The sequence below is a fragment of the Antechinus flavipes genome, chromosome 4 (genome assembly GCF_016432865.1).
Source record: "Antechinus flavipes isolate AdamAnt ecotype Samford, QLD, Australia chromosome 4, AdamAnt_v2, whole genome shotgun sequence".
NCBI lineage: Eukaryota > Metazoa > Chordata > Mammalia > Dasyuromorphia > Dasyuridae > Antechinus > Antechinus flavipes.
In genome coordinates, this window is record NC_067401.1 from 131,951,301 (window position 1) to 131,978,969 (window position 27,669).

A 27,669-nucleotide genomic window follows, 5' to 3' on the forward strand; every position below is an offset into this window, starting at 1 on the left:
ATACTTCCTACAGAGGGCATGCTCAGGAGCTATCTTCTAAGGGAAGAATTCCTCCATCTACCCAATTGTTCATTCTCTAACCCTACCCCAGTTCAATCCCTTTTTACTTTTGCAATTATTTTTCAGTCATGTCTGACTCTGTCACCCCTTTTGGGCTTTTTCTTAGCAAAGATACTGAATTACTTTGCCATTTTCTTCTCCAGCTTATTTTACAGATGAGGAAACTGAGACAAACAGAATAAGTGACTTGGCCAAGATCACACAGGAAATATCTGAGGCCAGAAGAGGAGACTTCCTGACTTCAAGTTCAGTGTTCTATCCAGTAGACTACCTAGCTGCCACTACTTTCTACTTACCCTGTATATATTTTGCATGTATTTATTTGTGCATAATCTTTATCCAATCGAATGTAAGCTCCTTAAGGGTCATTTAAGGTATCATTTTGTTCTTGGCACATAGTAGGACCCTAAAAAATATTGATCAACTTGAACTTGAATTGGATTGATTTTTTCTAGGGTACCTTTAGAGTTCTGCTTCCTGAGTTCCCAAAGACCAGGATTGGGAAGGGAAGGAAGGGTGTATAAGACAGAAGGAGCCTGTAATTCTCATGTCTAAGAGGCAGACCTTCGTCCCAGATCTCCCTGGAAGAATAGGAATGTTCCCCAGCTCTTGGTCTAGCATTACCCAAGGGGAAAGTAAAGGGGTGGAGATGGGGTAGGAAGCACTCTACCTCCCTTGTTTGAAATAAGAAACAAACGTTTAATGGGAGAGCCTTGAGCCTTAGGGCCTTCTAAGGCAGGTACTCAATAGCTGAGTAAGGAGACAAAAGAATCTTTTGAGTGGGCACTGGAATTGGTGAAATAGGAGAGCTAAGGGTGTGGAGTGAAGATGCTGAGGCCCTCAATGAACACTGGGGATGCTGGAATTGGGCAGGGCAGTGGGAATCGGGAGATGATGGGCTGTAGGGCTGTAGGGCTGAGGGCGTAAACAGGGGGAGAAAACAGGGCCACCCTGGGATGCTTTGGGGGTGAGGTAATAGGAATGGGGTAGGGTGGGGCCCAGAGTGACTGGAGGCAGGACAGTGATGTAGGCTTGTTGTTAAAAAAGTGATGAGGAAGGAGTGAAGTGATTTTTGAAAGATTCAGAGGATGAGGCTTCATATCAGACTGAGAGGGAAAGAACAACAGGATTTTTACTAATGGACTGGGGAGTTAGATAAGGGTTAGTGGTACACACCAATGTCAGTAGGATTTAGGGGAATGGAGCTGCCCTCTGTGTGAGTGAAATAACTTGTTGGTTAGCAGGATGCTACCTATCATATTGTAATGCTGGAGAAACTGAGGCAGGAGAGAGATTAGAGAGTTTTAAGTATTTTATTAATGGGAGAGTAAGATTGACTGGACAGGACTCTCTTCTCAAATTATTCAGTCAGACAGAGATAAAGATATACTGGGACCAAAGAATCCATGTTGGTCCCAGGGCTGGAGGAGACTGTCATCCCAAAGAATCCAGCATCCAGCATACAGCCGCCAGCCGCCAGCCTCCAGCAATGAATGAAGGAACCCCAACTTCTTAAATACCTTTTCTCTAAACAAAGGAAGGGGTAAGAAGCGAGGGAAAACCTCTATCAAGATGGGGAGGCCAAAAATTCTAAGAACCCAGAGACAGGATGTTTGAATACAAAGAAATAAAGATATCAGTGAGGTATCTTGGAATATTTTAGAGGGATATTGTAAATTCTTGAGGACACAAAAGAGTCAGGAGGCCTATTCTCTTGTTTATCTTGCTATTTTATAACCTTAGAGCAAATAGTCCTCAGTCTTACTGGGTCAGAGGGGGATTTACAACTAAAGAGATTGAGATAGAACAGTTAAGGAAACTGAGACAAGGGAAACTCGTACAGGGAAACTGAGTCAGGACAGTTAAAGAGAACTGTGGCATAACAATATCACCCATTCTGGGGGGAGGTCTTCTCACTTGGCCCTGCGACATAAGGAGATCTTCTCCCCCACCCTAGAATATTCTTGCCTTTCCCTACCATCTAACACTTCTCCCACTTTAGTTCTACCCAGCCTTTCTCTTCTCAGGCACCAAAATAAATGACTGCAAATATGGTTGCGAATATGAATCTATCCATCTATCTATTCATTCAACAAATAGTTATTAAGTCCTTGTGTGTTTGTGCAATGTACTGTGCTGGACTCTGGTGACACAAAAAACAAAAACAGAACAGTTCCTGTTCTCTGTGGGAAGCAACATTTACACATCTTATACATACAAAATATATGCAAGATCATTTTGGGGAGCAAGGAACTCCTGTAGGGGGGATGGCTTGAGTTGAACTTTGAAGGGAGTTAGGGTTTCTAATCAATCAAAAAATATTTATTGAGCACTACTATGTGCCAGATACTGTGCTAAGTGTCCGGATACAAAAAGAGGCAAAAGAGTTCTTGTTTTCAAGAAGCTTACAATCTAAGAGGTTTGTGTGTATGAGTGTGTAAGTGGCCTTTATAAAGGCACAGAATGGGAGATGGAATGTTGTATGTGTGAGGAACAGGAAAAGATGAGACAGTCCCTTCCTTCATGACCTTTTGGGAGGATAGAGGATTGAGGACTCAGTCAGCTAGAATACTCTACTCTGACCCTTGTAAAACCATGTGGAGCAGGAAGGGGAGCTGGCTCTCTCCCTCAGAAGAGGTTTGTCCTACCCGGGTTTTTGCTTTACTTCTTTACTTCATCTCTCAGATTGGCTACTCTCAGATTAGATACTGGGGCTGCTAGTCTCTTGTCACATCTTCTTCCTCCTCCTCCTCCTTGTCTTCCCTCCTCCTCCTTCTTTTTCTCCTCCTCCTCCTCCTTCTCTTCCCTCCTCCTCCTCCTTCTTTTTCTCCTCCTCCTCCTCCTTCTTTTTCTCCTCCTCCTCCTCCTCCTCCTCCTCCTCTTCCTGTTCCTTTTCCTCCTCCTCTTCCTTTTCCTCCTCCTCCTCCTCCTCTTCCTCTTTTTTCTCCTTCTCCTTCTCTTATTCCTTCTCTTTCTCCTCTTTCTCCTCCTCATATAGCCCTACTCATTCTTTAGAAAATGTGAGCAGTATTCTCATACAGAAAAGCATGTTGGAAAGAGTGATGGATGGATTTGGAGACTCAAATCCCAGTTGTGCCACTTGAGTATATGAGAATAATCTTGATGAGTCACTTAACTCTTTTGTTTTTGAGTTTCTTCATTTGTAAAATAAAGAGTTTGGACTAGATGTGTTCTTTCTAGCTTTAAATCAAACTACTCCTGGAAGAGCTAGTACTTAATACTGCCACTTAATTCTGACTGATTGCCTCAAAAAATTCTCAAAGTCGACTAAACATTTTATCCTATGATGCCCCCCTTCCTTGAACAACCCTTGGTGAGATCCTCTGGCAGAAGAGATGCAGAATGGTATATATGAGTAACTCTGTCTCCTTTACCTCTCCGCGGCAGGGGCTCCTCCTGTTTTCTCTTTATGCCCCTAGTCTGTGGAGGCCCTAAGACCTGGACTAGAGAGAACTCACTTGCCTTTCTCCTCCCCTTTGTTTTGGGTAGAGGTGCTGATAGACAGTCGAGGCAAGAAGCCCAGGGAACTGCCCTATCTGCTATTGCCAGCAGCCTCTCCCTACTGGGGGTGGTGGACAGGCCGGGACAGGAACCTGAATCCCAGGGCTCAGAAGACCTATGCAAGACTTTGTAGCCCATCCTCTTATCTTGAGATATTCTATCTACCCTAGAAGTCTCTCTGTACCTCTGTTTCCCTCTCCCTGTCCACCTTATGGTGCTTTAGAAACAATCCTCTTCTTTCTGTTAAAGAGAAAAATTCCCTAAGTTTTCTCCCATTCCAGTCAAGACTTCCAGAAAGTTCCATCTGATATCTAACTTCAATCCCTCTTTCTATGGGGATAAGACAGCTACATGGTGCATTGGAGAAAATGCTGGGCCTGGAGTTAGGAAGACTTGACTTAAAATCTGATCTCAGATACTGATCAGTTGTGCAACTTTGGCAACTCAATCACTATCTCCCTCTGTTTCCTCAACTGTTAAAATGGGGATCATAATAGCATATAGTGTAATAGTTACCCTCTCCCAGGGTTATTATAAGGATCAAATGAAGTAATATTTGTAAAGTATTTAATGTGGTGTTGGCACCATGCTATAAGAATGCGTCCGTCCTTCCTTCCTTCCTTCCTTCCTTCCTTCCTTCCTTCCTTGCTTCCTTTCCTCCCTCCCTTCCTTCCTTTCCTCCCTTCCTCTCTCTCTCTCTTCCTCCCTTCCTTCCTTCCTCCCTCCCTCCCTCCTTCCTTCCTTCCTTCCTTTTTTCCTTCCTTCCTTCCTTCCTTCCTTCTTTCCTCCCTTCCTTCTATCCTTTCTCCCTTCTTTCCTCCCTCCCTTCCTCCCTTCTTTCCTTCCTCCCTCCTTCCTCCCTTCTTTCCTTCCTTCCTTCCTTCCTTCCTTTCTTCCTTCCTTCCTTTCTTCTTTCCTTCCTTCCTTCCTTCCTTCCTTCCTTCCTTCCTTCCTTCCTTCCTTCCTTCCTTCCTTCCTTCCTTCTTTCCTTCCTTCCTTCCTTCCTTCCTCTCTCCCTCCCTCCCTCTTTCTTTTTCTCCCTCCCTCCCTCCCTCTTTTTCTCCTTTTCTCTCTTTCTTTCTATGGTCTTAATTGGTTTCCTCTCATTCTGTTCTCAGTGGAGGAGGAAATACTCTTCCAAGTGTGAAAGCCCCAAAGATCTAGAGATCTTTGAGATATAATTATGGAGCCAGTGAATACCATTGCTGGAAGGGACTTGAGAGACTTTCTAGTCTAAACTACTCATTGTACAAATGAAGAAACAGATTTAGAAAACCTAATGACACCAATCTTAGCCAATTCAGATTGGTCTAGGGGCCACTTACTAGATAAGAAAAAGTGACAATTGCTGTTTTTTTTTTTTTTTTTTTTTTTTTTTTTTTAGGGAATCAACTCCCCCAGGGCAGAACCCCAGATCACTATTCTTCTAACCCTTTTCTACTCTAAATCTGAGGTTGTACTTCAGTCTATCTGGGGACCTTGGGTTCCTTGGAATATGTGATCTTCTACCTAGTTGAATTTTTGGATAAGAAACTCTCAAGGAGGAGAGCAAGTAAAGCTTTGTAGTATAGGGGAAAGAATACTAAGTTCGGAAACAGAAAGCTTGGATTAGAATCTTAGCTCTGTGACCTTTATAAAGTATTCTCACCAACATATTTTGTTTCCCCCAATAGAATGTATGCTCATTGAGAGAAAGAATTGCCTTCATTTTTGTTTTTATTTTTTGAGTGTATAGCATAATATTTGGCACAGAGTAAGCATTTAGGGATTTTTTAAGATAGCTAGGTGGTGCAGTGATAGAATGATGGGCCTGGAATCAGGCAGAGCTGAGTGGATGTCCAATCTCAGACACTTCCTAGCTGTGTGACTTCAGGCAAGTCATGTAACCCTGTCCACCTCTGTTTCTTCATCTGTAGAATGAGCTGGAGAAAGAAATTATAAACCACTCTGGTATTTCTGCCAAGAAAACCCCAAATACATTCATGAAACCCCAAAAGGGTTCGTGAACAACAAAAGCATTTAGTAGTAGATGTTCATTCATTCTTTCATTCTTCCTTTGACCTTCAGTTTCTTCATATTGGGACAAGATACCCTCAAATGTCCCCTTTTAGCTCAAAATTCTCTGGGTCCGTAATCTCCTTGGACTGGGGAGAAGCAAAGCTTGCAAGTTAGAGGAATAGGACAGAGAAGGCAGAGATGCAGAGGTCTCTGTTTCCATTCCGCTGCCTGATCTCTGAGTCTTCCTTAAATGGTGGAGAAAAACCCCTGGGAGATGGCTCCTTACTGCTGCTATCCCCTATATGGAGTCTGCCTGGAGATGGAAGGGGAGGTCTTTTCCCCTAACTCTGCCTTGGAGGGAAGGCCTGTGTCTTGAACAATGGAGGAGTAGGGGGAGATTTCAGATACTGAGCATGACATCAGGAAGGGACATTTCAGAGGGAAAAGTAGGTCTGTCCCCACAGCCCGGAATGTATATGTGTGATGGGGGAACATCTGAACTTTTTTTTCTTTGTCTAGACAGGAGGAGAACTAATCATTCTGAATCTCTAGGTGTTTTGTCCTGTGTCCAGCTGGCTCTGGAGTGACAACCCTACTTCATTTATTGCTTTAGGGGACTAAAGAAGAGCGAGTTGGACACTGGTCCTTCCTCTGGTTTCATCCAGAATTTCAGCTTTTTTGAACTTTGCATTTAATGGCAGGAGAGAGTCAGAGGTCATTTCATCCATCCTTCGGCCTCTGAGCATACAGAGAGATACCCAGAATCTTTCCTTTCCTCAGAGGTTCCTAGGGAATGAGCTGTCTTCATCCTTTTCCATATTTACCCTCCTTGCTCTTATCTAAGTACCATCTTTCCAGCTGCATTATTGGAGAGGGATTGGTTCTGGGAACCAGAGAAGCCTGGAGTGATGATGGCAGGTGTTTTGGGGAGTAAAGAAAGAACAAAGTAGGGTCATGTATGAGGGGGGAACAAAAGGCTTAGGTTGGGGGGGGCAAGGCTCCCATGGAAAATCTGGCCCGTGACACCTGGCCTCCCTTTACCAACCACCAAGCCAAGAGCTGGCCAGTGGAAACAACCCTGAGGCTGAGAGTAGGGTGTCCTGTGCCACCCTAGAACCTCACCCTGATGCTTCTGGCAGCTGCCAGCGCCTCTGAGCTCTGCCACCCAGGGCTTTGCCAGACGGGGACAGCCATGGGCAAGCTGCACCCCACCCTGAGGGGGCGGGCAGGCCACCCTGCTGCTGGGTGTTTAAGCCTGGGAAGTTTCAGCCCCAAACAAGCCAGGGGAGCCACCCAGCCCTGCTTGTTCCTCCTGGCAGCTGATAAATCATTAGCACTAGGAGATTAAGTCCTAAATCTCTACCTGTATCCTATGTTCCTTCCTTGAGCAACAATTGTCTGATTTTACCTCCTAGCCTATATTTTCCTTCCTGCTGCTAAGATTGGGGCAGGGAGCTGTGGGGATCTTGGGTAAGGGTCAAGAAATCTATCTTATGAATCCAAATGGTCTTTGGCACTTTTCGTACTTGGCCCTCACTCTCTCCTTCACTTCTCAGGGGTTGGGGGATGAATCTAGACTCTTCTGAAGGGTCTTGTCATTATTGATCCCTTTCTTTCTGTCTCCCCAGCACTGCTGGATTCAGGTTCTATCATATTTATAGGATGAAAAATTTAAAATTGGAAGGGGCTGCTGAGTCCAACTCCTTTCCTTTTATAGAGAAAGAAAACAAGATTTAGAGAAATTAAGTGGTTGCCCAAGGTCATACATTTTTTAAAGGCAGCATTTGAACTCATCTTCAACATTCTATCTATTATACTTTGGTTTATTTTATCTAAATGTTTTTAGATCTGTTTTTTAATATGCATTTTCTATTTCCCCATCCAACTGGGAAGGGTCAGTCTCCTTTAGAGGAGCCTCTGGGGCCTTTGTCTGACGTCCTGAGGAGGAATCTTGCAATTTGGGGAGAACAGGAATGAAGGAGTGACCATTGGCGAACAATGTGGGGCAGAGTGCCCAGCTGGTTCTGGGTGGAAGGTACCTATGTCATGGTTGAAGCTGGGGGGATGTGGTGATGTCTCCTCCCTCCACCATCACCAAGGCTATTTTCCCTTTCAAATCACACCAGCTCCCTGAGCTCATCCTTTGCTTAATTGAAGGCTGTGAGTTCCAGGAAAGTGTACATCCTCCTTGTTTTCCTGCTGCCCAGGGCTAGTCAGCCAGAATTATTAAGCTCTCCTTTGTCTCTGGAGGAGACAATAAAAAAAAATCTTTGCTATGTCCCTGGCTTGGGGCAGTTGGGGAGGGAGAGAAGGCTGTCCTTCCAGGGGGGTCAGAAATTGCTTGTCCTTCTGGGAGCCCCGGGGCTCCAAGCAGGAATGGGTGAGGAGACAAATTATACAGTGGAGATTTTGGCTCTCACTTCAAGAGTGAGAGAAAGCCTGGGCCCCACCCCTGGCCTGAATATAAAGGGGTGTCCTGGGGTCCTGCTGCCCAGAGTCAGTCTGAATTGAACTGGACACTGAGCTGTCAACATGGCTACCACTACCACTGTCAGACAGTACTCCACTTCTGGGTCCATGTCAGGCCTCTGTGGACTGGGTGGCGGCTCTTCCCGAATGTCTTCAGTTCGGGTTGGGGGGGCCTGCCTGGCTCCGAGCCTCCTGGGGGCCGGCAGCTGTGGGAATATGTCGGTCACATCATCCCGTTTTACCTCCAGCTTGGGGAGCAGCTATGGCGGCGGCTACACCTGCAACCTGGGAGGGGGTTTTGGCTCTAGCTATAGCGCAGGGGATGCCCTTCTGGGAGGGAGCGAGAAGGAGACCATGCAGAACCTCAACGACCGCCTGGCCTCCTACCTGGACAAGGTGCGTGCCCTGGAGGAAGCCAACACTGACCTGGAACTGAAGATCCGGGACTGGTACAAGAAGCAGGGCCCGGGGCCTGCCCGGGACTACAGCCCTTACTTCAAGACCATTGAGGACCTGAGGAATAAGGTAGGGCCTAGAGGACCCTGCTGTTGGGTGACTGTGGGGAGCCCATCACGACTGTCTTCTCCCCTAACACATCCTCCTCATTCCTACCTTTTAGAAGGGCCCAATTCTCCTTCTTCCCTCCTTCAGGAATCCTGCTTGACTTAACCACATCCTTCCCTGATCCCTCCTTTATTCTGGGCTTTTTCAGAACCTACATGGCCATAAATTATTCCATTCTCTTACACTTGTTTGTTGTACCTGGCTTTTAAAATGTGTTTCCTCTCTCTCGGTCTGGGGTGTGTAGCCTGTCCCAAAAGTAGGTGACTTCTCAGAGGAGGAAACCCCTCTGCCTCTGGCCTTCTGTCTGATGGGAGAGGTCCTGTCCCTGCCGTCAAGGCCGCTTGTCTAGGGGAGCCTCAGTCTCTGCCCTCAGAGAGCTGTCAGTCTGATGGGCAGACAGGGTGACCCCGGGCACTGAGCCCTTCTCCTGTGTCCCAGGAACACAGAGAAGTAACATAACATAGGAGCACAAATGAAGCTGAGAAGGCCGGGGATGAATCAAAGAAGGTTTTCTGAACGTCATTTTGGAGCTAGACTTACACTGGGGGGAAAGGACAGACTTGTAACCTTTGGCTGGACTTGGCCCATGCCAAGAAAGCCTGAACCTGGCTTTCCTTTTCACCCTGCTGAAGGTTTTGATTCTGCTCTGGCTCCCCACTCACTAGCAGGACTGAGAATCTCCCTTCTGGAAATAGAGAGGGCCCAAGATGCCAGATCAGATAAGTTAATTAGTTTATTCAAGGGGGAAAACCTCAAGGGGATCCCCGGCTGTCTAGCGTCTAAGTCTGAGCAAAAAGGGCCCCCCTGTTTAAGGTGTATGCATAGGGGAAGAGCTTACAGATCCTTGGCTGCATTCCACCAAATAACAGACATGTAACAACAAAAACAACGCTAAAAAAAAAATTCCTTTCTTTGTGTAGGACTGGATTCTTCCAGGGTCCCCTGTTAAACTTATTTCACTTAGTATCACAGGATGTTGGGTTGTACAGATGAGAACTGAAATACAGAGGTCAACTTCATAGATGGTATATTTCTAGAGTTAAAAAGGGACCTTAGAAACAGCTTAAATCAATAAAAATTGTAATAAAATAATAATAGCTAGCATTTATATAGCACTTTAAAATTTGCAGAGCCCATTATGTATGTTTTTGGTTGGCCCTCAAAACAGTTCTGGCAGGTTAGTGCTGTTAATTTTTCTCATTTTGCAAATGAGGAAATTGATGCTGAGGGAGGTTTAAGTGATTTAGGTGGTCTTATTCTGGCACCAGTTCCCCTCCCATTGTAGTGTGCTGGTTCAGTGATTTAGGACTGGAAGAAATCAAGGGGCAGCTAGGTGGTGCAGTGGATAGAGCACCAATCCTGAAGTCAGGAGGACCTCCACTCAAATCTGTCTCAGACACTTAACACTTCCTAACTGTGTGACCCTGGGCAAGTCACTTAACCTCTATTGCCTCAGCAAAAACAAAACAAAAAAAGAAACGGGAAGAAATCCAATGTCCTCATTTTAAGGTAAAATGGTTTGTTTCTAGAAAAGCCCAGTTTAGAATCTAGAACTCCTCTCTTTCTCTTGTACTTCTTACAAAAGCTCAGGGGGCCGGAAGACCACAGGTGGAATACTGTTAACTGAGACCTCATCCATCAGAAGAAGATTGGGGAGATGTGAGGGGAGTGGGAGGCCCGCCCAAGTCTGCCTGCTCATCCCCCAGCTCCCTGCCTCTCTCCTCCTCAGATCCTGGCTGCCACCATTGACAATGCCAGCTTGGTCCTGCAGATTGACAATGCCCGTCTGGCTGCGGATGACTTCCGTACCAAGTGAGTTAGGATTCTGTTGGTAGGGAGAGGGGGAAAGAGAGAGGGAAGCCTTCTTGCTAGAGGAAAATTCACAGAGATCATTGAATCCACTGGGTTTCTTAGTGACCTTATCTGCAAAATGAAGGGAATAGGGTGGACTTCCTCAAAGGCCCTTTTTTCTCTAGATTTTATAATGCTCTGAGTCCATATGTTGGGTGACTCATGTTCTCTAACCGTCCCAGGTATGAGACTGAGCTGAACCTGCGTATGAGTGTGGAGGCTGACATCAATGGCCTGCGCAGAGTGCTGGATGAGTTGACCCTGGCCAGGGCTGACCTGGAGATGCAGATTGAAAACCTGAAGGAGGAGCTGGCTTATCTTAAGAGGAATCATGAGGAGGTGATATGGGAAGGGTGAAAAGAAACTGGATATGGGGGGCAAATACCCAAATCATGTCAGAACTGGAAAGTCTGGGAAGGATGTTTTCCTGGTTGGCTGGAGATGGTTCTCCAGGACCTTCTCGGTGTTGCCATTCCTTATTCAATCAGAGAAGATACTCGGGAGAATTTATATGAATATCTTGGATTCCTCATCCTATGTGTTTGCCTCTCCAGGTGTTGTAGCTTGGATCCCAGATCCATCATCTACTACCTAACCATTGGTGATAGTAATAGATACTTTCCCCTCTTCCCTCTCTCCCTCAGGGAGCTGCCTCTGTTCTTCCCCTAAGTCTACCCCTTACAGCCACAGAGCATGGATTTCTTTGGTATAATTAGCAAGGCTGGACCTCAGAAAAATGGTGACATTTGTATCTGTGCTTGTTGCGCTTATGTCCTTCCCTCATTGGACCAAGAACCTTGAAACAGGCTTTTCTTTACAGCAGAACAAGCTCCAACTTTTCCTAATTCTTTGCCATATCTTTTTGGCAATTCCCTTATCAAAAGTTACCACGTCCACTGCAGGTGATACCTGGTGTCTGGAGTCTCATTCCCTTCAGACCTTGCTCTCTGCCAGGTAGCATCTAAGCTGATACAATTAGCCATTTGGTGATGGTTAAGCATCAATAGCAGATAATCCCCAAAGCATTTACACTTTTGCTTTGAAGCTCAGTATGTACTTCCCCTGGCACCCCTGCCCACTGGGCAGATTAACATTCCTGGTGTTGTCTGGCTCACGTTAAAGTGAGAATGAGTTGTTTTTCTTTGAGAACTTGACTGAAATGGGATGAGAAAGGAATCAGTTTTGAAACTAAGGGGCTAGAGATGGACTACAAGGGTATTGCCAGTAAACGTCCCCAGCCCTAGTAGGCCCAAGGCCACAATATTCCTTCGGCCCACGTCTGATGGGATGATCAATACTCCCATTCTTCTCTTTGCCAGGAAATGAATGCTCTTCGTGGCCAGGTTGGGGGGGATGTCAACGTGGAGATGGATGCGGCCCCTGGGGTGGACCTCAGCCGCATCTTGTCTGAGATGAGAGACCAGTATGAGAAGATGGCTGAGAAGAACCGCAAGGATGCTGAGGACTGGTTTTTCACCAAGGTGTGCCATTCATTTATTCATTCCACAGATACTTATTGAATGTCTGTCTACCACTTGCAAAAAGCCGAAAGAGATTCAAAGGTGGACTAGACACCATCCCAAAAATAATTTGTTTTCTAATAAAGGGGGTGATGTTTACACAAAGAACAATACCAGTAAGAATTTTCAGGAGTATAAAGTAACTGAGTAAAGTGTCATGAATGTTAAATATTCACTCATCCTGAACAATACTAATAGGAGAAAGCTTATTATTCCCTTTAAAGAGGGTAGGAAAATTTGGAGAGGAGGAGTTTTTTAGGATGGCAAGTGTCTGGGAAGGGGTCAAAATCTTGTCTCTAAGCCCCTCCATCTCCAGCCTACTCCTTGCTGGCACTAGTCTCTTAAACCAAGGGGATATTAATTTTAGACGGAGGAGCTGAACCGAGAAGTGGCCACCAATACCGAAGCCCTGCAGAGCAGCAAGACGGAAATCACGGAGCTGAGACGCACTGTCCAGAACCTGGAGATTGAGCTGCAGTCCCAGCTCAGCATGGTGGGTGCTGCCCTTTGCTTTCTGGTCACTTCTTCTCCTTTCATTCCAACTTGAGGTCATGGCAAAAGCATTAATGCCAGGAGGCTTGACTAGAGACCCTAACTTTAGGCAATTACTTCTCCTTTCTGGGCCTCAGTTTCCTTGTCTGTAAAATGGGGTGGTTTTTACAAAATTGGCCTTTGAGGCCCTTCCAGAGTCCATGATCTTGTTGTCCTGTGACTCCCTGAGCCTGTTTGAATACATGCTGGGTCTGGGCCAAAGGGCAAAGGGTCCTGGGGTTCATCGCCCACCCAGCTTCCACTCTCCCCCTTGCAGAAAGCTTCCCTGGAGGGCACCCTGGCAGAGACAGAGGCTCGCTATGGCTCCCAGCTGGCCCAGCTCCAGGGCATGATTAGCAGCATCGAGCAGCAGCTGTGTGAGCTCCGCTGTGACATGGAGCGCCAGAACCATGAGTACAAGATCCTGTTGGACGTGAAGACCCGGCTGGAGCAGGAGATCGCTACCTACCGTCGCCTGCTGGAGGGAGAGGATGCCCAGTGAGTGGTCACTCTGCTCCCTGGGAGGGCTGGGGTGCAGACAGAGAGGGAGGCTCTTTCCAGTCACTGATGGTGGACAGGTGGATGGATGGAAGTAGTGGGTCCCATGCCTTGGGGGCTAGAGAAGTGGTGGGAAGAGCAGTGAAAGAACTCCTGGGGTGGAGGCTTTCCCCCAAGGCAAACTGGGAGCACTTCTGAAAAATAGTCTTCAGAAATGACCTTCGATGGGTAATTTGCCGCTAGTTGAATCTGGGTCTTCTTGACCCCAAGGCTGGCACCCTACCCACTGTGACATGCTGCCTATAGGCCAATAGGATCACAGGATATTAAAATATAAAGGGCCCTTAAAGAATCATATTAATAAGGCCCAAGGTAGTTAAGTGTTTTATGCAAGGGGATACAGGTATATTATTCTGTTATAGGGTCGCAGGCTAGATATAAAGGTCAGAAGATTAGACTCAATGACCTTTGAGGTCCCTTTTACTTCCAAATTGATTATTCTTATATTCTTTAGTCTTGGAGGAATTTTGAGAGATCTTTTGGGTCAGACCCCAGGTTCTAAACAGGTTATTTTAAACATCCAGGATTGTAGTCCATGTTCTGTTCCAAGCAATTGCCAGGAATGGAGGCTCTAGGACCCACTTGGTTACCTCTCCTGGGCTTTCTTTCCCCCACATTAAAGAAGAAAGTCTCTCCTGCTTTAAAACAACACATTTCATTATGTTCTGTCTCTCCTAGGACATGGAGAACAACTTACTTAACTATTTCCTCGTAAAATCTTTCATGACCTTGGCACCTGCCTTCCCCTATCCTAGTTTGTCCTTTTGACTCATATGCCCTCTCTCCTTCTCTCCCTCTTCCTCTTCTCTCTTCCTCTCTCTTTCCCTCTTCCCCCTCTCTGTGTGTCTTTCCCTCTTGCCTTCCCTTTCCTTCCTTATTCTCTTCTCTTTCCTTCCCTCTTCCCTTCCCTTTTCCCTTTCTTTCCCCTTTCCCTTCATTTTCCTACCCTCTTCCCTTCCTTTCTCTTTCCCTTCATTTCCCCTTTTCCTTCCTTTCCCTTTTCCCTTTTCCCTTTTCCCTTTTCTTCCCTTTTCTTTTCCCTCTCCTTCCTTCCCTTCTCTTCCTTTCCTTTTCTTTCTCTTCCTTTCCTTCCTTTCTCTTTTCTTTTCCTTCTCTTCTCCTCTTTTTACTTCTCCTCCTCCCTCCTTCCTTCTCCTTTTTCTCCTCCTCTTCTGTTTCCTTCTCCATCTTCTCTCTTACATTCCAGCTGTCTCTTTCCCCCTCTCCTGTCCTCAATCTTTCCCCATTTTATTTCCTCCCCCCTCTTTGGTACCTTCCCCCCCTTCCCCTCTGCCAGCTCTAACAAACCTCAACTACACGGAGCACTTCCATATATAAAACACCCACCTCCCTAATCAGAGCTTTTCCCCACTCCCTCACACAGAGAAACTATAAAACAGAAAGAAGCATACAAAGCCATGGGTCTCTATTAATAGTAATAATTAACCTTTATATAGTACTTTAAGGTTTATAAAATGCTTCACAAAGATTATCTCATTTAATCTTCACTGTGAGGTGAATGTATTATTATCTCTAACAAATGAGGAAACTGAGGTTTAGTGACACAGAATTATTAAGTGTTTGAGGCCAGATTTGAACTCAGATGTTTCTGCTTCTAGGCTGAGTACTCTACCTACTGTGCCACTCAATGGCTCCATACTGGGTTGTCTTCATTTCTTCCATTTGAGAACTGATTTTTAAAATTCTTCTCTTCACCCTTCCTGCACCACAGAATCCCTCTACTCATCAGGGAGGTGGGAGGGACAGCAGCAAAGCTTAGGGACGCGGAGCTTAGAAGGGCATCAGAGCATGGTACCCAAAGACACTTTTCTGGGTCCCCAAATAGAAAGTCACCATTTTAAGTGGTACCCTCTTCTCCCTCTTACAGTCTGGCTTCTCAATACTCCTCTGCTCTGAGCTCCCAGTCTGGCCGAGATGGTAAGCGAACACCTTGACCTGTGGTATGTCTGGACAGCCAGTTGGCACTGCACATAGAGGAGAGAGAGTGTTTCTCTCTATGAGGGGGTGGGGAAAAGCTCTGATGGGGGAGGTGGGTGGAGGATGGGATGACAAGAAGCCCACAGTACCTTCTGCTGGGGTGGTCGGGGGATGGGGTGAGAGTGATTCCAAGTAAAAAGGGGGTGGGGCTGACTCCTGGGGCAGGCTCGGGCAGAGACAGGGACTCCCTGCCAGGGCTTTCCTCATTTTGTTTCCTTCCTTTCCTCGCCTACTACTCCCCCCCCACCCCCCCCTGCTCCCCTACCTTGCCCTACAGCCATGGTGACCAGCCGCCAAGTGCGCACCATTGTGGAGGAGGTCCAGGATGGGAAAATAGTCTCTTCGAGGGAGCAGGTCCACCGCTCCACTCACTAAGCCTGCAGCCGGCACCTTGCTGGGCAACATGGAGAAAGGGGGATATTTCCTTTATCACCGTGGCAGGGGATCCCTGCCAGGGTCTTGGTCTCTGAGCTAACATTTTCCTACATTGGCTTTTTGCTGCCTCATTCCCCTGAAACTCCACTGGGTTCATATTCTATTAAAGCTTTTCTGCAGCTCGATCCTTGTTATTGTCTGGTTTGGTTATTAGGGGAGGACCCTGTCCTCTCCCACATCCCATTTCAAGGCAGGGAGAGATGAAATCAGAGAGGTGGAGGTGAGGCGGGGGAAGCTGGTATCTCTTGATATGGCTTCCTAGCTGGCATGGGTATCCACTTGTCACTCCGCTGAGCCTGTGTTTATTGCTTACTTGCCAGCTTGAATCCCCAGCAATGAATGAGGTGGGAATAGCTTCCTCTTCCAACATGTAAACTGTGACCTCTCTGCTGTCCAGGTACCCCTGGAGATCACTGGCCCTTTAACCCACTGGACTCCATGAAAAGGTGGAGGCTGCGGGAGGGAATGGTCCTTGAAGACCCCTCCTCTAATTATAGTCATGTTTTCAACTCCAGACTATGCCTGAATCGGCCGAGAGGAGTTGTAGGGCATTTCAGAGGGCAGCACCGGCGTCTGGGACTGACTGGCTCTTCCCTTCCTCACTGGCTGGGTGTGGGTGTGTGTACCTGTGTGGGGGGGCAGCCTGTTTGTGCTTCCTCTCTGGCAGTCCCTGGGCCACTGAGGAATCTTGTCTGGCTGAGAACAGGGGACTGCCTGGGCCTGTCTGGAGAAATGGGAGAGCGGCTGGCAGCCCCAGACACGACCACATTCCGCCCAGCCTGCCTGCCCAGGACCCTGGGACCCAGGGCTGGGCCTGGGAACATAAAGAAGGGGGTGGGGGAGGACTTGAGGGCTTACTCTTCTGTCTTTTTAGGTTTGGAACTGGGGTTCTTAATGTTCTTTGTGTCATGGACCCCTTTGGCAGGTTGGTGAATACTATGAACCTTTTCTCAGAATAATATTTTTAAATGAACAAAGTAGAATATGGACATCTGCAAAAGAAACCATTCAGTTGAAATACAGCTATCAAAATGTTAAAAGTTCCAAGCACACAGACTTCAGATTAAGAAACCCTGATTTATAGGAAGCAGTGTCTGATCTCTTGTCAATGGTATGATGGTTGATGGTGAAACTAGGGGGAGATGAGCTCAGAATTTTCTCTCAGGGAGGGTGGGGCTTAGCTGAAATGTTCCTTTGGTTTCTAGCTGATTCAGTATCTTCAAGGTCAAGGTCAGATTCCACCCCTTACTCCTTTGGGGCATTCTCAAGAACACAGTTGAGGCTGGGGAACTTTAGTGCCTGGGGATTTACTCACTCATACTAAGGCTCCTAAAATCAACTTGGCCCTTGTGTGATCAGGGAAGATGAAGGAGCAACTTTTTCCTCGCCATAACTTTCCTTTTATGCTTTCCTTCACATTCTCTCTGCCCATCCCTTTCCTTTCGTCCTAAGTCCCTCTTCTCTCTCTCTCTTCCCCAATACATGTAATAAACTTTGTTTTGAGCACCCAGATGGGCTTAATCCATTCCTAGGGGGAGTGGACCTATTGTAAAGACTGGGACCCTAGTGTATATATAGACTGGGGCAGAGACTTTCATTTTTGCTTTTGGATCCCAAGACAGAGTATCATGTCTGGATAGGGAGGTATTTAATAGATGTTGGTCTTTGCCAAGCCTATGGTAAAGGATGGATTTGGTACCTTCTCTGAAAAGTCAAGGATTAGAATAGTATGGGTGATGGAGGGCTTGGGATGCAACGTTGGCAGAATGGGGACATGGCGAGTTCCCTGGCGATCATGGCAGACTAGTTATCACTCGGCATGCTGAGTGAAATTTGGTCCTGGGCTGCTGATGTGAAGGGGGTGCCTTCTCCTCAGAAACAGAAGCTTCCTCCCTTCAGGTATCAGAATCCAGAAACTCTGTCTTGGGCTTCCAATGTGGGGCCTACCTTCCTTTCCTGCTCCCTAGTGGGGATTGGTCCATCCCTCCTCCCAGACCCTGTTCCCTGTGCCCAAGGTGAGCCTGGTCCTATCTGTGGCTCCAGAGAGGTAGGGGTGGGGGGCTTGTTTAAAGCACTGGCCCCTGGGGGGCAGTCCGTGTTGTCTGATTTAAGCAGGGAGGATGGGAGTGAGGGATTCGGCCTCTGGGGTAGGCCCTACTGGGGACAGGCTGGTACAGCTCAGGAGTGAGCCTTCCCGCTCTTGGCTCACACCGTGGTAGGCAGATGTTTCCTCTTGCTTCCCTATAAGGCAGTCGAGGGCTGCTCCCTGGCGAATCTGGGTCACCTGGATGCAGGGCCTGGAGTGACACAGCAGCTCCTGCCGCTGCCAGTGCCTGGGAGGGCCCTGCGACTTCTCCGCAGCTCCTCTCCTTCCTCATTAGGTCATGGGAAAGCGTAGCCCGGGGCCCCGGCCCAGCCTGAATCACAGGTGACGGGGCCTGAGCACAGAGAGGCACACATACTCACGAACAACGCTCACACACATACGCACACGCACTCACACCAACGAACGCCCAGCGTGAGGATCTGAGGAAAGCAGACAAACCCCCGGATGCTCATGGGGGGAAAGCGAGCCACCTGGGTGCTGGCAGGGGGCCAAGCGGTGATGAAAGCCGAGGGGAATGGAAACAAAAAAAGCCAGGGCTCCACCGCTACGCCCACTGGCCGGGGTATAAAGCAGGGGGAGAGCAGCCACCCAGCGCACACCTCCTCTCAGACCCAGCTCCTCCTTCCTGGTGACTGAAAGCAGTGGGCTTTTCTCTCTCTCCCTCGCCATGGCCACCACCACCACCATCCGCCAGTACACCACCTCCAGCTCCATCAAGGGCTCCTCCGGCCTTGGGGGGGGCTCCTCCAGAGCCTCCTGCCGGGCCCCAGGCAGCAGCTTTGGTTCTGTCTCCTCCTCCAGACTGGTCTCCGGAGGAGGTCTAGGGGGAGGTTACGGAGGCAGCTGCTACTCTGGCAATTACAGCTTCAGCAGCGGGCTGGGGGGCAGCTATGGGAGCAGCTTCGGGAGTGTGGACGGCCTCCTGGCTGGGGGGGAGAAGGCCACCATGCAGAACCTCAACGACCGCCTGGCCTCCTACCTGGACAAGGTGAGGGCCCTGGAGGAAGCCAACACTGACCTGGAGCTGAAGATACGGGACTGGTACCAGAAGCAGGCCCCTGGGCCTGCCAAGGACTACAGTGGCTACTATCAGACCATCGAGGACCTGAAGAACAAGGTACCGTCCTGCCCCCCTCCCTCTCCCCTCACCCCCTCAGCAGAGCTGTCTCCTGAAATCTTAGAAGCAAGAGCATCTATTCTGGCCCCCATCTTTTATAAAGGGAGAAACTGAGGCTCGCTGCCCAAAGTCAAACACAAAGTCTAGTTAATGACAAAGCCCCAGGCCTTTCAGCTTGATGTGACATATTGCCAGAGCTCAGAGAATGGTGGGAATAAGGGATTTCCTAGATAAGAGGGCAAAAAGAGGTCTGTCCAGTAGAAAAACAGCTGAATTTGGAACTAGAAGTCCTGGATTTGGTTCCCATTGTGAGACATTTAACCACATATGTGCCATTGGGCTCATGTTGCTGTGCCTTCATTTCCCTCATCTATAAAATGAGGTGGGGGTTGAATGGATGATCTCTAAGGGCTCCCTTCAAGGTCTAACTATATGATTCCCCCCTAAAGCATCAAGGTTGGTCCTTTAGGAGGAATGGAACAATTTACCATCTAAGTTACAGAGGTGTCCTCTACTCAGGTCTCTCCTGGAGGCTGGATACAATGGGAGACAAAAGATTTCCTTTTCTTTAAGGATAAAGTCAGGATTCCCCATGGCTTGGTCCTGCTCTGACCCTGCTAATCTCTTGGGATTAGGGAAAAAAGTTGGGGAAGTGGGACTAATGCAACTTGGTTGAGAGCCAAGGCACCTGCTGTCCTAGGAGGAGAAGGATGCTGCCATCTAAGGAAACGTTCAGGCTAAAAAGGACTCCCAAGGTTGCTGAAGGCTTTGTTGAGTGACTTGTGGATATCTCCAATAACTTGTATGGAGAATTCAGGGATTCCCTCTTCTAAAGGAATTTTCTGAGCATTCCTGAAAGAAGAAGAGCCCAAAGGGAGCACCTGTAGTTTGAGGCATCCCAGGGATGCTGACTTCACATTGACTATGCTCCTCTGGGTTTGAATTTGGTGTCTTCCTTAGTGACTCCTTTGGGCAATTTCCCTGGACCTTAGTTTCCCTTCCCAAAGTGGGTTGGATCAGAGTGGCAGAATGAGGTTATAGAAAACACACTGGATTGAGAGTCTGAGGATCTGGGTTCAAATATCATCTTCAACCACTATCTGGGTGCTCTTGGGCAAGTCACTTGACTTGAATCTTGAGCCTCAGTATCCTCCTCTGTAAAACGAGGAGGTTGGAGATATGATGACTATGGTTTCTTCCAATTTGACATCTGTGCATCTGTCGTTTCTAAGGCCCTTGCTCTCTTAGTTCTTCTGCTCTGACATTTCTAATCCATCCTATGCCCAAGACCAAGTTCTGGGGTTGCTGTCCCTGTTTCAGGTCCCTAAGGTTTCCTTCTTCCTAGTCTCCACATGGGTGAGAGCATGGGTAGGTGAGGGGCTGTGTTGTAGAAGGGGGGCAAGTTCCAGCTCATCCAACTCCTACTTAACTCCTGCCTGTTCCCTGAAGCAACCTCAGAGCAATTATCTTGGTGAGATGGAAGAGGAGCAGTTAGGGAGGGAGGGTCTGGATGGAGAGGCGCCAATATTGGTTGCCTCTGGGTAGGAAAAACCTGTCTCATAAACTTGGCTTCATGTGTGACAGTTAAGGCTAGAGGGGGCATGGGTTGGAGGAAAGGGTCTGTTTTTCTGATATCCATGAAAAACAATCTATAGGGAGAGAGGATGATCTAGTTCTCTGGGATCTAGTCTGTCTCTGCTACCTCCCCCCCAGCTCACCCTTGCCCTCTGTCTGCCCCTCTCAGATCCTCACGGCCACTGTGGACAACGCCAACATCCTTCTGCAGATTGATAATGCCCGCCTGGCTGCTGATGACTTCCGAACCAAGTGAGTCATGGGCTGGGTTTGGAGCATCTTGTCATTTATATCTCTGTCTCCTATGTGTAAGTTGGAGGGGGGTGGTCTGTGGCCTCACAATCAGACATTCATTCAGAGGGAATTACCAACGAGCACCCCCAGATTGACCTATTTCTGAGATTTTTAGTAGGGTTTTTGGGCCAAAGAGGGGGAACCTTACAGGGTAGAGTTTGGTGCTTTTCTGCCAGTAGCTTTTATGGTTTTTTTTTTTTCTCATTAAAATTTTTTTTTATTGTAGCTTTTTATTTACAAAACATATACACAAGTAATTTTTCAACACTGACCCTGGCAAAACCTTCTGCAAATTTTCCCTTCCTTCCCCCCACCCCTTCCCCTCAGGTATTCCAATACATGTTACAATAGATGTTAAATCCACTATATATGTACATATCCATATAATTATCTTGCTGCACAAGAAAAATTGAATCTAGAAAGAAAAAAAAAACCCTGAGAAGGAAAATAAAAACAGCAACTTTTATGTTAATGGGATCCCTGGAACTGCCTGAAAGATTCAGGAAGAGAAAAAGAAATGAAGGAGGGAAAAGAAAGATAGCATGAGAAGAAAGTGGCATTTCAGAAGGAAAAGACCTTTGGTTATGGATTCAGAAAATCTGGGGTTGAATTCTAGCTTTATTTATTACTTGTGTAACTTTGGGCAAATTGTTTAAACACTCTGGGTCCTCATCTGTGAAATGACTCAATTTCTAAAGGTCCTTCAACCTTTAAATCCTTTTATCTTATGAGAGGAGAGAGATGGCTAAGACATAGTTCTTTCATAACCCCCGCCCACCAATCACCTCAGTTACCTAGAATCCATAGGCGACATCATTCCTGCCTCAGTTCCTATAGTCCTTCTTCATTAACTATTCCTGCTGGGGTCCTTGTTTCTTGTGTTCTAGAGAAGGCTCAGTTTCTAGAGACACTGTGCATATCTTCTTGACCTCTCTGGTTCCTGTTGCAGGTATGAGACAGAGCTGGCCCTGCGCACCAGTGTGGAGGCTGACATCAATGGCCTGCGCAGAGTGCTGGATGAGTTGACTCTGTCCAGGGCTGACCTGGAGATGCAGATTGAAAACCTGAAGGAGGAGCTGGCTTACCTTAGGAAGAATCATGATGAGGTGAGCCTAAATTAGAGGCAGTGGAGCCCAAGAAAGAGTGAAATGGAGGGTCATGTGAAATGCAGGAGCTCTGAATCTCTTAAGAAAACTGGAAAAACCTTAGCGTTGGGAGACCTCCATCCTGTGTGGAGAGATGGAAGCTGAGCTGAGAGTTAGAAGCCATATATCCTCTGCCAAGCAGATAGAACAGACTGGGCCTGTCTTAGGGAGCCACTGGTTTCAGCCCCAGAGCTGAGAGTCCTAGTGTGCTACAGGGTTAAAAGAGGCAGTGTGGAATAATGGGAAGTGATGGATGGCCTTGGAGGCAAGCAAGAACCATGAGTTTAAAGCAGACTTCAGGCATTTACTAGCTATGTCATTAAGCAAGTCTCTTTGTGACTCAGTTTCCTATATCTAAGCTGAGAGGGCTGGACTCAGTGATCCTGAACTTTCAATTTAAGGCAGTTAAGTAGAGTAGTGGGTACAATGCTGGGCTTGGATCCAGAAGACCTGAGTTCAGTTCCAACTTCAGCAATTTACTAGCTGTTTAAGTCACTTATCTTCTCTCCTTAATTTCCTCAGCTATCAAATGAGGGCAGCATCTATCTCACAACTGATTTATTATCAAGATCAGCTGAGATGACATATGCAATGTGCTTTTCAAACCTTAGAGAGCTATATAAATGTTATTATTATCATTATTATCCTCTGAAAAATTGTTGGAATTGGAATCCTAGGTCCAAATCTCCAAGCTTCTATTTACTATTTGTGTGATATTGGATAAATAACAGTTTTTTTCTAGGCTTCAGTTTCCTAATTTGTAAAATGAGGGGGTTGGACTATATGGTTTTTGAAGAATCCCTTCCAGATGTGCTCTATGATTGTCCACAGGAGATGAATGCCCTTAGAGGCCAGGTGAGTGGAGAGATCAATGTGGAGATGGATGCAGCACCTGGTGTGGACCTGAGCCGAACCCTGGCTGAGATGCGTGACCAGTATGAGAAGATGGCAGAGAAGAACCGCAAGGATGCTGAGGATTGGTTCTTTAGCAAGGTGGGTACCAAACTGGGGCTCTTTCCAGGGGTTTATATGTACTTAAGGAAGGGGAGGTTAAGGTTAAGAAAGGGAATCTTCATTATTTTTCTTTAGGGAAGGAGAGGACCTCAGAGCCCTGAGATGCTCTGCTGATGCTCTAGCCTTGTGGGATCTGATTCTGGCCTGTTTTATGAAGGGTGGCCCACCCTTTGGGGTGTAGAGAGGTGGACCAAGAGCCCTGAACTCAGACTGTAGTGAGTGGACTCAGGATGATTCCTTCTAAATTTGTTCCTTCTACTCCTCTCTAGACTGAAGAACTGAACCGAGAAGTAGCCACCAACAGTGAACTCCTACAGAGTGGCAAGAGTGAGATCTCTGAGCTCCGCCGAAGTGTTCAAGCCCTGGAGATTGAGCTGCAGTCCCAGCTCAGCATGGTAAGTACCCTGTGCTTGGTGCCCCATGGTAAGTGTCTCCAGCTCTAGCTTATAGACTAGACATAGGTGATGGATAGAAAGATTGGTTTGGAGCCAGGAAAATTAGTCCTAGCATGATGTAGTGGAAAAAAAGAGACAGTATGATATAGGTCTGGATTCCAGCCCCATCCTAAATACTAGCTGTGTGATCTCTCTGGGACTCAGTTTCCTCACCTATAAAATAAGGACTCTAGACTTGTTGCCCACTAAGGTCCTTTCCAACTCTAAATCTATCATCCTATGAGCTACATGGGAGGATGGAGAACAAGCTGATGATTCTCTCTTCCTCTTTCCTCCTATAGAAAGCCTCCCTGGAGGGCAGTCTGGCTGAGACAGAGAGCCGCTACTGCGTCCAGCTGTCCCAGATCCAGGGGCTCATCAGCAGTGTTGAGGAGCAGCTGGCTCAGCTCCGCTGTGAGATGGAGCAGCAAAACCAAGAGTACAAGGTCCTCTTGGATGTGAAGACTCGGCTGGAGCAGGAGATCGCCACCTACCGCCGCCTGCTGGAGGGAGAGGATGCCCAGTGAGTGACCAGGCAGTGAGATGGCCTGAGGGGGTGAAGGTGGTGGGTGAAAGGCCAATGGTGAGAGCTGGGAATGAGGGCAGCTCCCGGGACATCACCATCCATCAGAGACTTTGAGCCCTGATGTGTGGCAAAATAAACACCTTGTTATTGGTAGAGCAGAATCTTCTGGTGTTAAAAATGTGTGCCTTTGTCAAAAACAGTTAAAAAGAAGTAAAATGTCCCTTTCTGGGCTTTCTCTATTAGTTTTATCTTTATGATAGCTGCCCATTCTGTATCCCTTCCTGTGACCCCTGTGGAAACAGTGGGATGCGAATCTGAGGAGGAGGGGACAGGTTCATTTGATTTTGAGGAGTTTCAAAATTCTAAATTCCAAGTACCCACATCTAATATATTCTTTTTTTTTCTCTTCTCCCACAGCCTGTCTCAGTACAAACCTAAAGAACGTAAGTACAGTAACTGCTGGAAAGGAGGGTAGGGAAACATTTTGGACACTGGGCACATCTGTAGAGGTTCAGTAGGTGTTTGTACAGTTATGTCCAGGTAGCATTAGAAACCAAGACAAAACCACAATGACAAGGCAGGAAAATAGAGGAATCATTAGTCAATCATCTTTTATGGTCACTGAAGCCACAGCCAGACAGGCCTGTGATTCATGCTGAGCAGGGATTAAAAGAACTTTTAAATTGGACTTCTCAGTCCAATATGTGAGACAAACCCCCGCCCCCCCATTCTCTCTCTTTTAAAAAAATCAATCAATTAATTATTAATTTTTTTATTTACAAAGCATATGCATGGGTAATTTTTCCAACACTGACCCTTGCAAAACATTTTGTCCCAAAATTTCCCCTACTTCCCACCACCTCCCCTAGCTGATAGTCCAATACATTTTAAATATGTTGAAAAATATATTACATCCAATATATGTATACATATTTATACCTTGCTGCACAAGAAAAATCAGGTCAAGAAGAAAGGAAAAGAAAAACCAAGAAAGAAAACAAAATGCAACAAACAAAATAACAACAGAGAGAGTGGGAATGCTATATTATGTTCCACACTCTGTTCCCACAGTTCTCTCTCTGGGTGTAGATGGCTCTTTTTATCACTGAATAAGTGGAACTGCAAAACCCCCATTGTCAAAGAGTTCCTAGACTATTTGGGGGGTGGGCAATGTGATGGTTCCCTGCCTTGAAGAAGTTTTCAATTTAGTTATGGTGAACATACAAGAGAGTATTTAAGAGCACCAGTTCAACAATAAGAGGCAGTGTGGCAAAATAGATTGCAAACTACACAAGAACTCAAGGTTTCCTGAGTTCGTCTTCCTCTGACATATATAGCTATCTATCCTGGGTGAGCAAATTGGTTTTTCAGTGATGTAGGCCAGGGCTTCTTAAACTTTTCCACTTGTGACCTTTTTTGTTTATGTTTATGTTTAATGTTTATGTGACCCCAGGCATTTAGGTATAAAATAGTTATACATAAAAAAAAATTTATTGATAATAAAGCATAATTTTACAACCCCTTCAGTTATGAGGCCCATATAGGCATGTAACCTACAATTTAAGAAACTGGGATCTATACAGTTTTCCAAGCAACAGATTGCAGAGAAAGTGCTCATCAGTGATAGTAGAGTGAGTTTCCTCTCTTGGGAGTTCCCTATACTAATTAAAACAGGTCCAGTTCCCAAGCACTATTCCTATCCTCCAACTTAATGTGGCAACATCCCAAGTGGTATTTCCTACTTGTTGAGCACTTGGGCTCAAACAGCTCAGAAGATGCAGAATAAAGGAGAAGAAATGGAAATCTTAGCCAATCATTCTATGTTTGGGAAATGGCCACACTGAGGGTATACAGGCAACAAAGAGAGATGGAGAATACATTTTTGTCTTGAGAGGAAGGGAGATGGGAGGGACTGATGGGCCTGGGAGAAGCTGTAGAAAGAATCTTGAATGTCAAGCTGAGGAGTTAATTTTATGGGGTAAGGAACTGGGTGGGAAGTGTCAGACAGTAAAAATCAACAAACATCTATTAAATGCTTATTAAGTGCCTAGAAGTAAACTATCTTGGGATACAAACACAGGCAAAGAAAAGCTCATAGTTTAATGGGGAGACAACATACAATCAACCATGTGTATATACTAGAATAACATACAAGAGACATCCAAGCTCTCCTTGTCTAAATGGGAGTATAATCTCCAGGAGTAAGCATGCTTTGCTCATCTGGGTCTACTGTGGCTAAGAAGGTGGATTCTGATGTGATTTTGGCCATGTCATTCAATGTCTGCTTCTGTTGGCTTCTTCTGCAGCTGTGACCACTCGCCAGGTGCGCACCATTGTGGAGGAGGTGCAAGATGGCAAGGTCATCTCTTCCAGGGAGCAGGTTCACCAGTCTACCCGCTAAGGGAGACCTACTGGCCTGAGGGAGCCCATTGGTCCAAGGGAGAAGCAAGAGGAAAGATGCTTTTTAGTGACCTCCTTTGGGACCCTCCTTATGTTTCTCCCTCCTTTTGTAGCTTTTTTCCCTAGCTTCAGTCCATGCCCCATGCTTTTTTAGCTTCCTACCCTTCCCAATAAATAAAGCTTGTTGATTCAGAGATGCTAACTGGAGTCCTGTCTATGTTGCCCTAGAAGGTAGAATCCCTGTGGAATCTCCAAGAATGGGTCAATGAGAGAGGGGATCTTCCTTGTTTGCATGAGCCCCAGCTAATAAACTTACATCTTAGAAGCATGGAACACATATACCCTTAGGAGTCAAGAGATCTCAAGGTTTCAATTCTCTACAAACATAAATTCTATCAGTGCCATTAGGTCTTTTCTACAGGACAAGTCCTGAAAGAGCTCTATAGTCTACTCTGTGCCTCAATTTCCTTATCTGTAAAATAAAGAAATGGGATTAGATGATTTCTGAAGTTCCCTCCTGCCACCCTCATCCAATTCTAAATCTAGGCTTCTACAAACCATCATCCATTGATGGGGATCTAGAGTCCTATTTCTTCTTCTTCCTCTTCAGTTCCTTAGGTATCACTTCCCTACTGCTATCTTTCCACCTTATGGTGGGCAGGGGTAAAAGATCAGAGATCAGAGATCTGACCACTCTCTTTGCAGCTCTTCTTAAACTTCTTTTTGGAGGTTGTGGCTTTTTCAATTTAATATCTTGTTACTTTCATTGATAATGGAAGAAAATGCTAAATTTCAGTTAGTGAAAATAAAGATGTCATTATTTTCTCTATTCAAGTTCACAGACTCTCAGAAATCTATCCATAGGCTCTTTATGTGTGTGTGTGTGTGTGGTCTTTGGAGCTCAGGTTAAGAACCTTTTCTCTATGGAAAAGTCTGAAGAGAGCAGGTGGGAGGCTGGCCCTGCTCTCCGCTTTCAGGTTAAGGTACATAGTTCCAATCTGAGACCTGGGAAAACCTATGGAGAAGGCATAGGATAGATGGGGTGGGGATGGAGTAGGAGAGAGGGCTCATTAGTGCTTTCTCCAACCCTTCTCTTACAATTTTGGAAGAGAATGACTAGGTGATGCACTTAAAAGTCCAAGATCTCAGCTTCTTCATTCTTAAAATGAAAGCTACGGACAAACTGATTCTTTTAACTCTAAATCCTATGTCCTGGTCTAGGATATAGAGAAAAGTTTTCAGAAACTAGAAGTGCCAAAGATGTCAGTGGAGGTTACGTCAGGTTCTAGAGATGATTCCAAAAATGGACGGAAATTAGAGAAGTCTCACCAGTGTTCGAGAGTGATCATTTTTGACATATTTCAGTCTGCCAAGTGTCAAGACAGCATCCTCACTTTAATTTTAGTCTCCCAATTTCAGAACCTGAGGCAGAAATTTAGCTAAGCTTCCTGCTGGGGGAAAGAAGGTCTCGGCCAAAGGCAGCCATGTCATCCCCTCAACCTTAACCCTTCCTTCTTGTTCTCAAAGGCAGAGAGCATAGAACTTGGGGGA

The 27,669-nt window shown here is 46.4% G+C and overlaps 2 protein-coding genes across 2 annotated transcripts; both read left to right on the forward strand.

Moving 5' to 3' along the window:
* Nucleotides 1-7,108: 7,108 nt before the first annotated feature.
* On the forward strand, nt 7,109-15,631 carry LOC127560151 (keratin, type I cytoskeletal 42). Its single transcript, XM_051994503.1, has 8 exons — nt 7,109-8,574; nt 10,343-10,425; nt 10,647-10,803; nt 11,784-11,945; nt 12,352-12,477; nt 12,793-13,013; nt 14,962-15,011; nt 15,349-15,631. Exons 1-8 carry the CDS (start codon nt 8,113-8,115, stop codon nt 15,444-15,446), a joined length of 1,359 nt encoding a protein of 452 aa, XP_051850463.1. The 5' UTR covers nt 7,109-8,112; the 3' UTR covers nt 15,447-15,631.
* A 2,528-nt stretch (nt 15,632-18,159) lies between these two features.
* LOC127560152 (keratin, type I cytoskeletal 17) lies at nt 18,160-26,320 on the forward strand. The gene is made up of 8 exons (XM_051994504.1): nt 18,160-18,730; nt 20,475-20,557; nt 21,549-21,705; nt 22,576-22,737; nt 23,028-23,153; nt 23,495-23,715; nt 24,136-24,161; nt 26,025-26,320. Exons 1-8 carry the CDS (start codon nt 18,281-18,283, stop codon nt 26,117-26,119), a joined length of 1,320 nt encoding a protein of 439 aa, XP_051850464.1. The 5' UTR covers nt 18,160-18,280; the 3' UTR covers nt 26,120-26,320.
* Nucleotides 26,321-27,669: the final 1,349 nt, after the last annotated feature.

Coding starts and splice junctions, on each gene's coding strand:
- LOC127560152 (XM_051994504.1), top strand. CDS start 18,281: ATGGCCACCACCACCACCATCCGCCAGTACACCACCTCCAGCTCCATC. Junction 20,558..21,548: donor GCTGATGACTTCCGAACCAA/GTGAGTCATGGG, acceptor TTCCTGTTGCAG/GTATGAGACAGAGCTGGCCC. Junction 23,716..24,135: donor CTGGAGGGAGAGGATGCCCA/GTGAGTGACCAG, acceptor CTTCTCCCACAG/CCTGTCTCAGTACAAACCTA.
- LOC127560151 (XM_051994503.1), top strand. CDS start 8,113: ATGGCTACCACTACCACTGTCAGACAGTACTCCACTTCTGGGTCCATG. Junction 8,575..10,342: donor TTGAGGACCTGAGGAATAAG/GTAGGGCCTAGA, acceptor TCTCCTCCTCAG/ATCCTGGCTGCCACCATTGA. Junction 15,012..15,348: donor CTCCCAGTCTGGCCGAGATG/GTAAGCGAACAC, acceptor CTTGCCCTACAG/CCATGGTGACCAGCCGCCAA.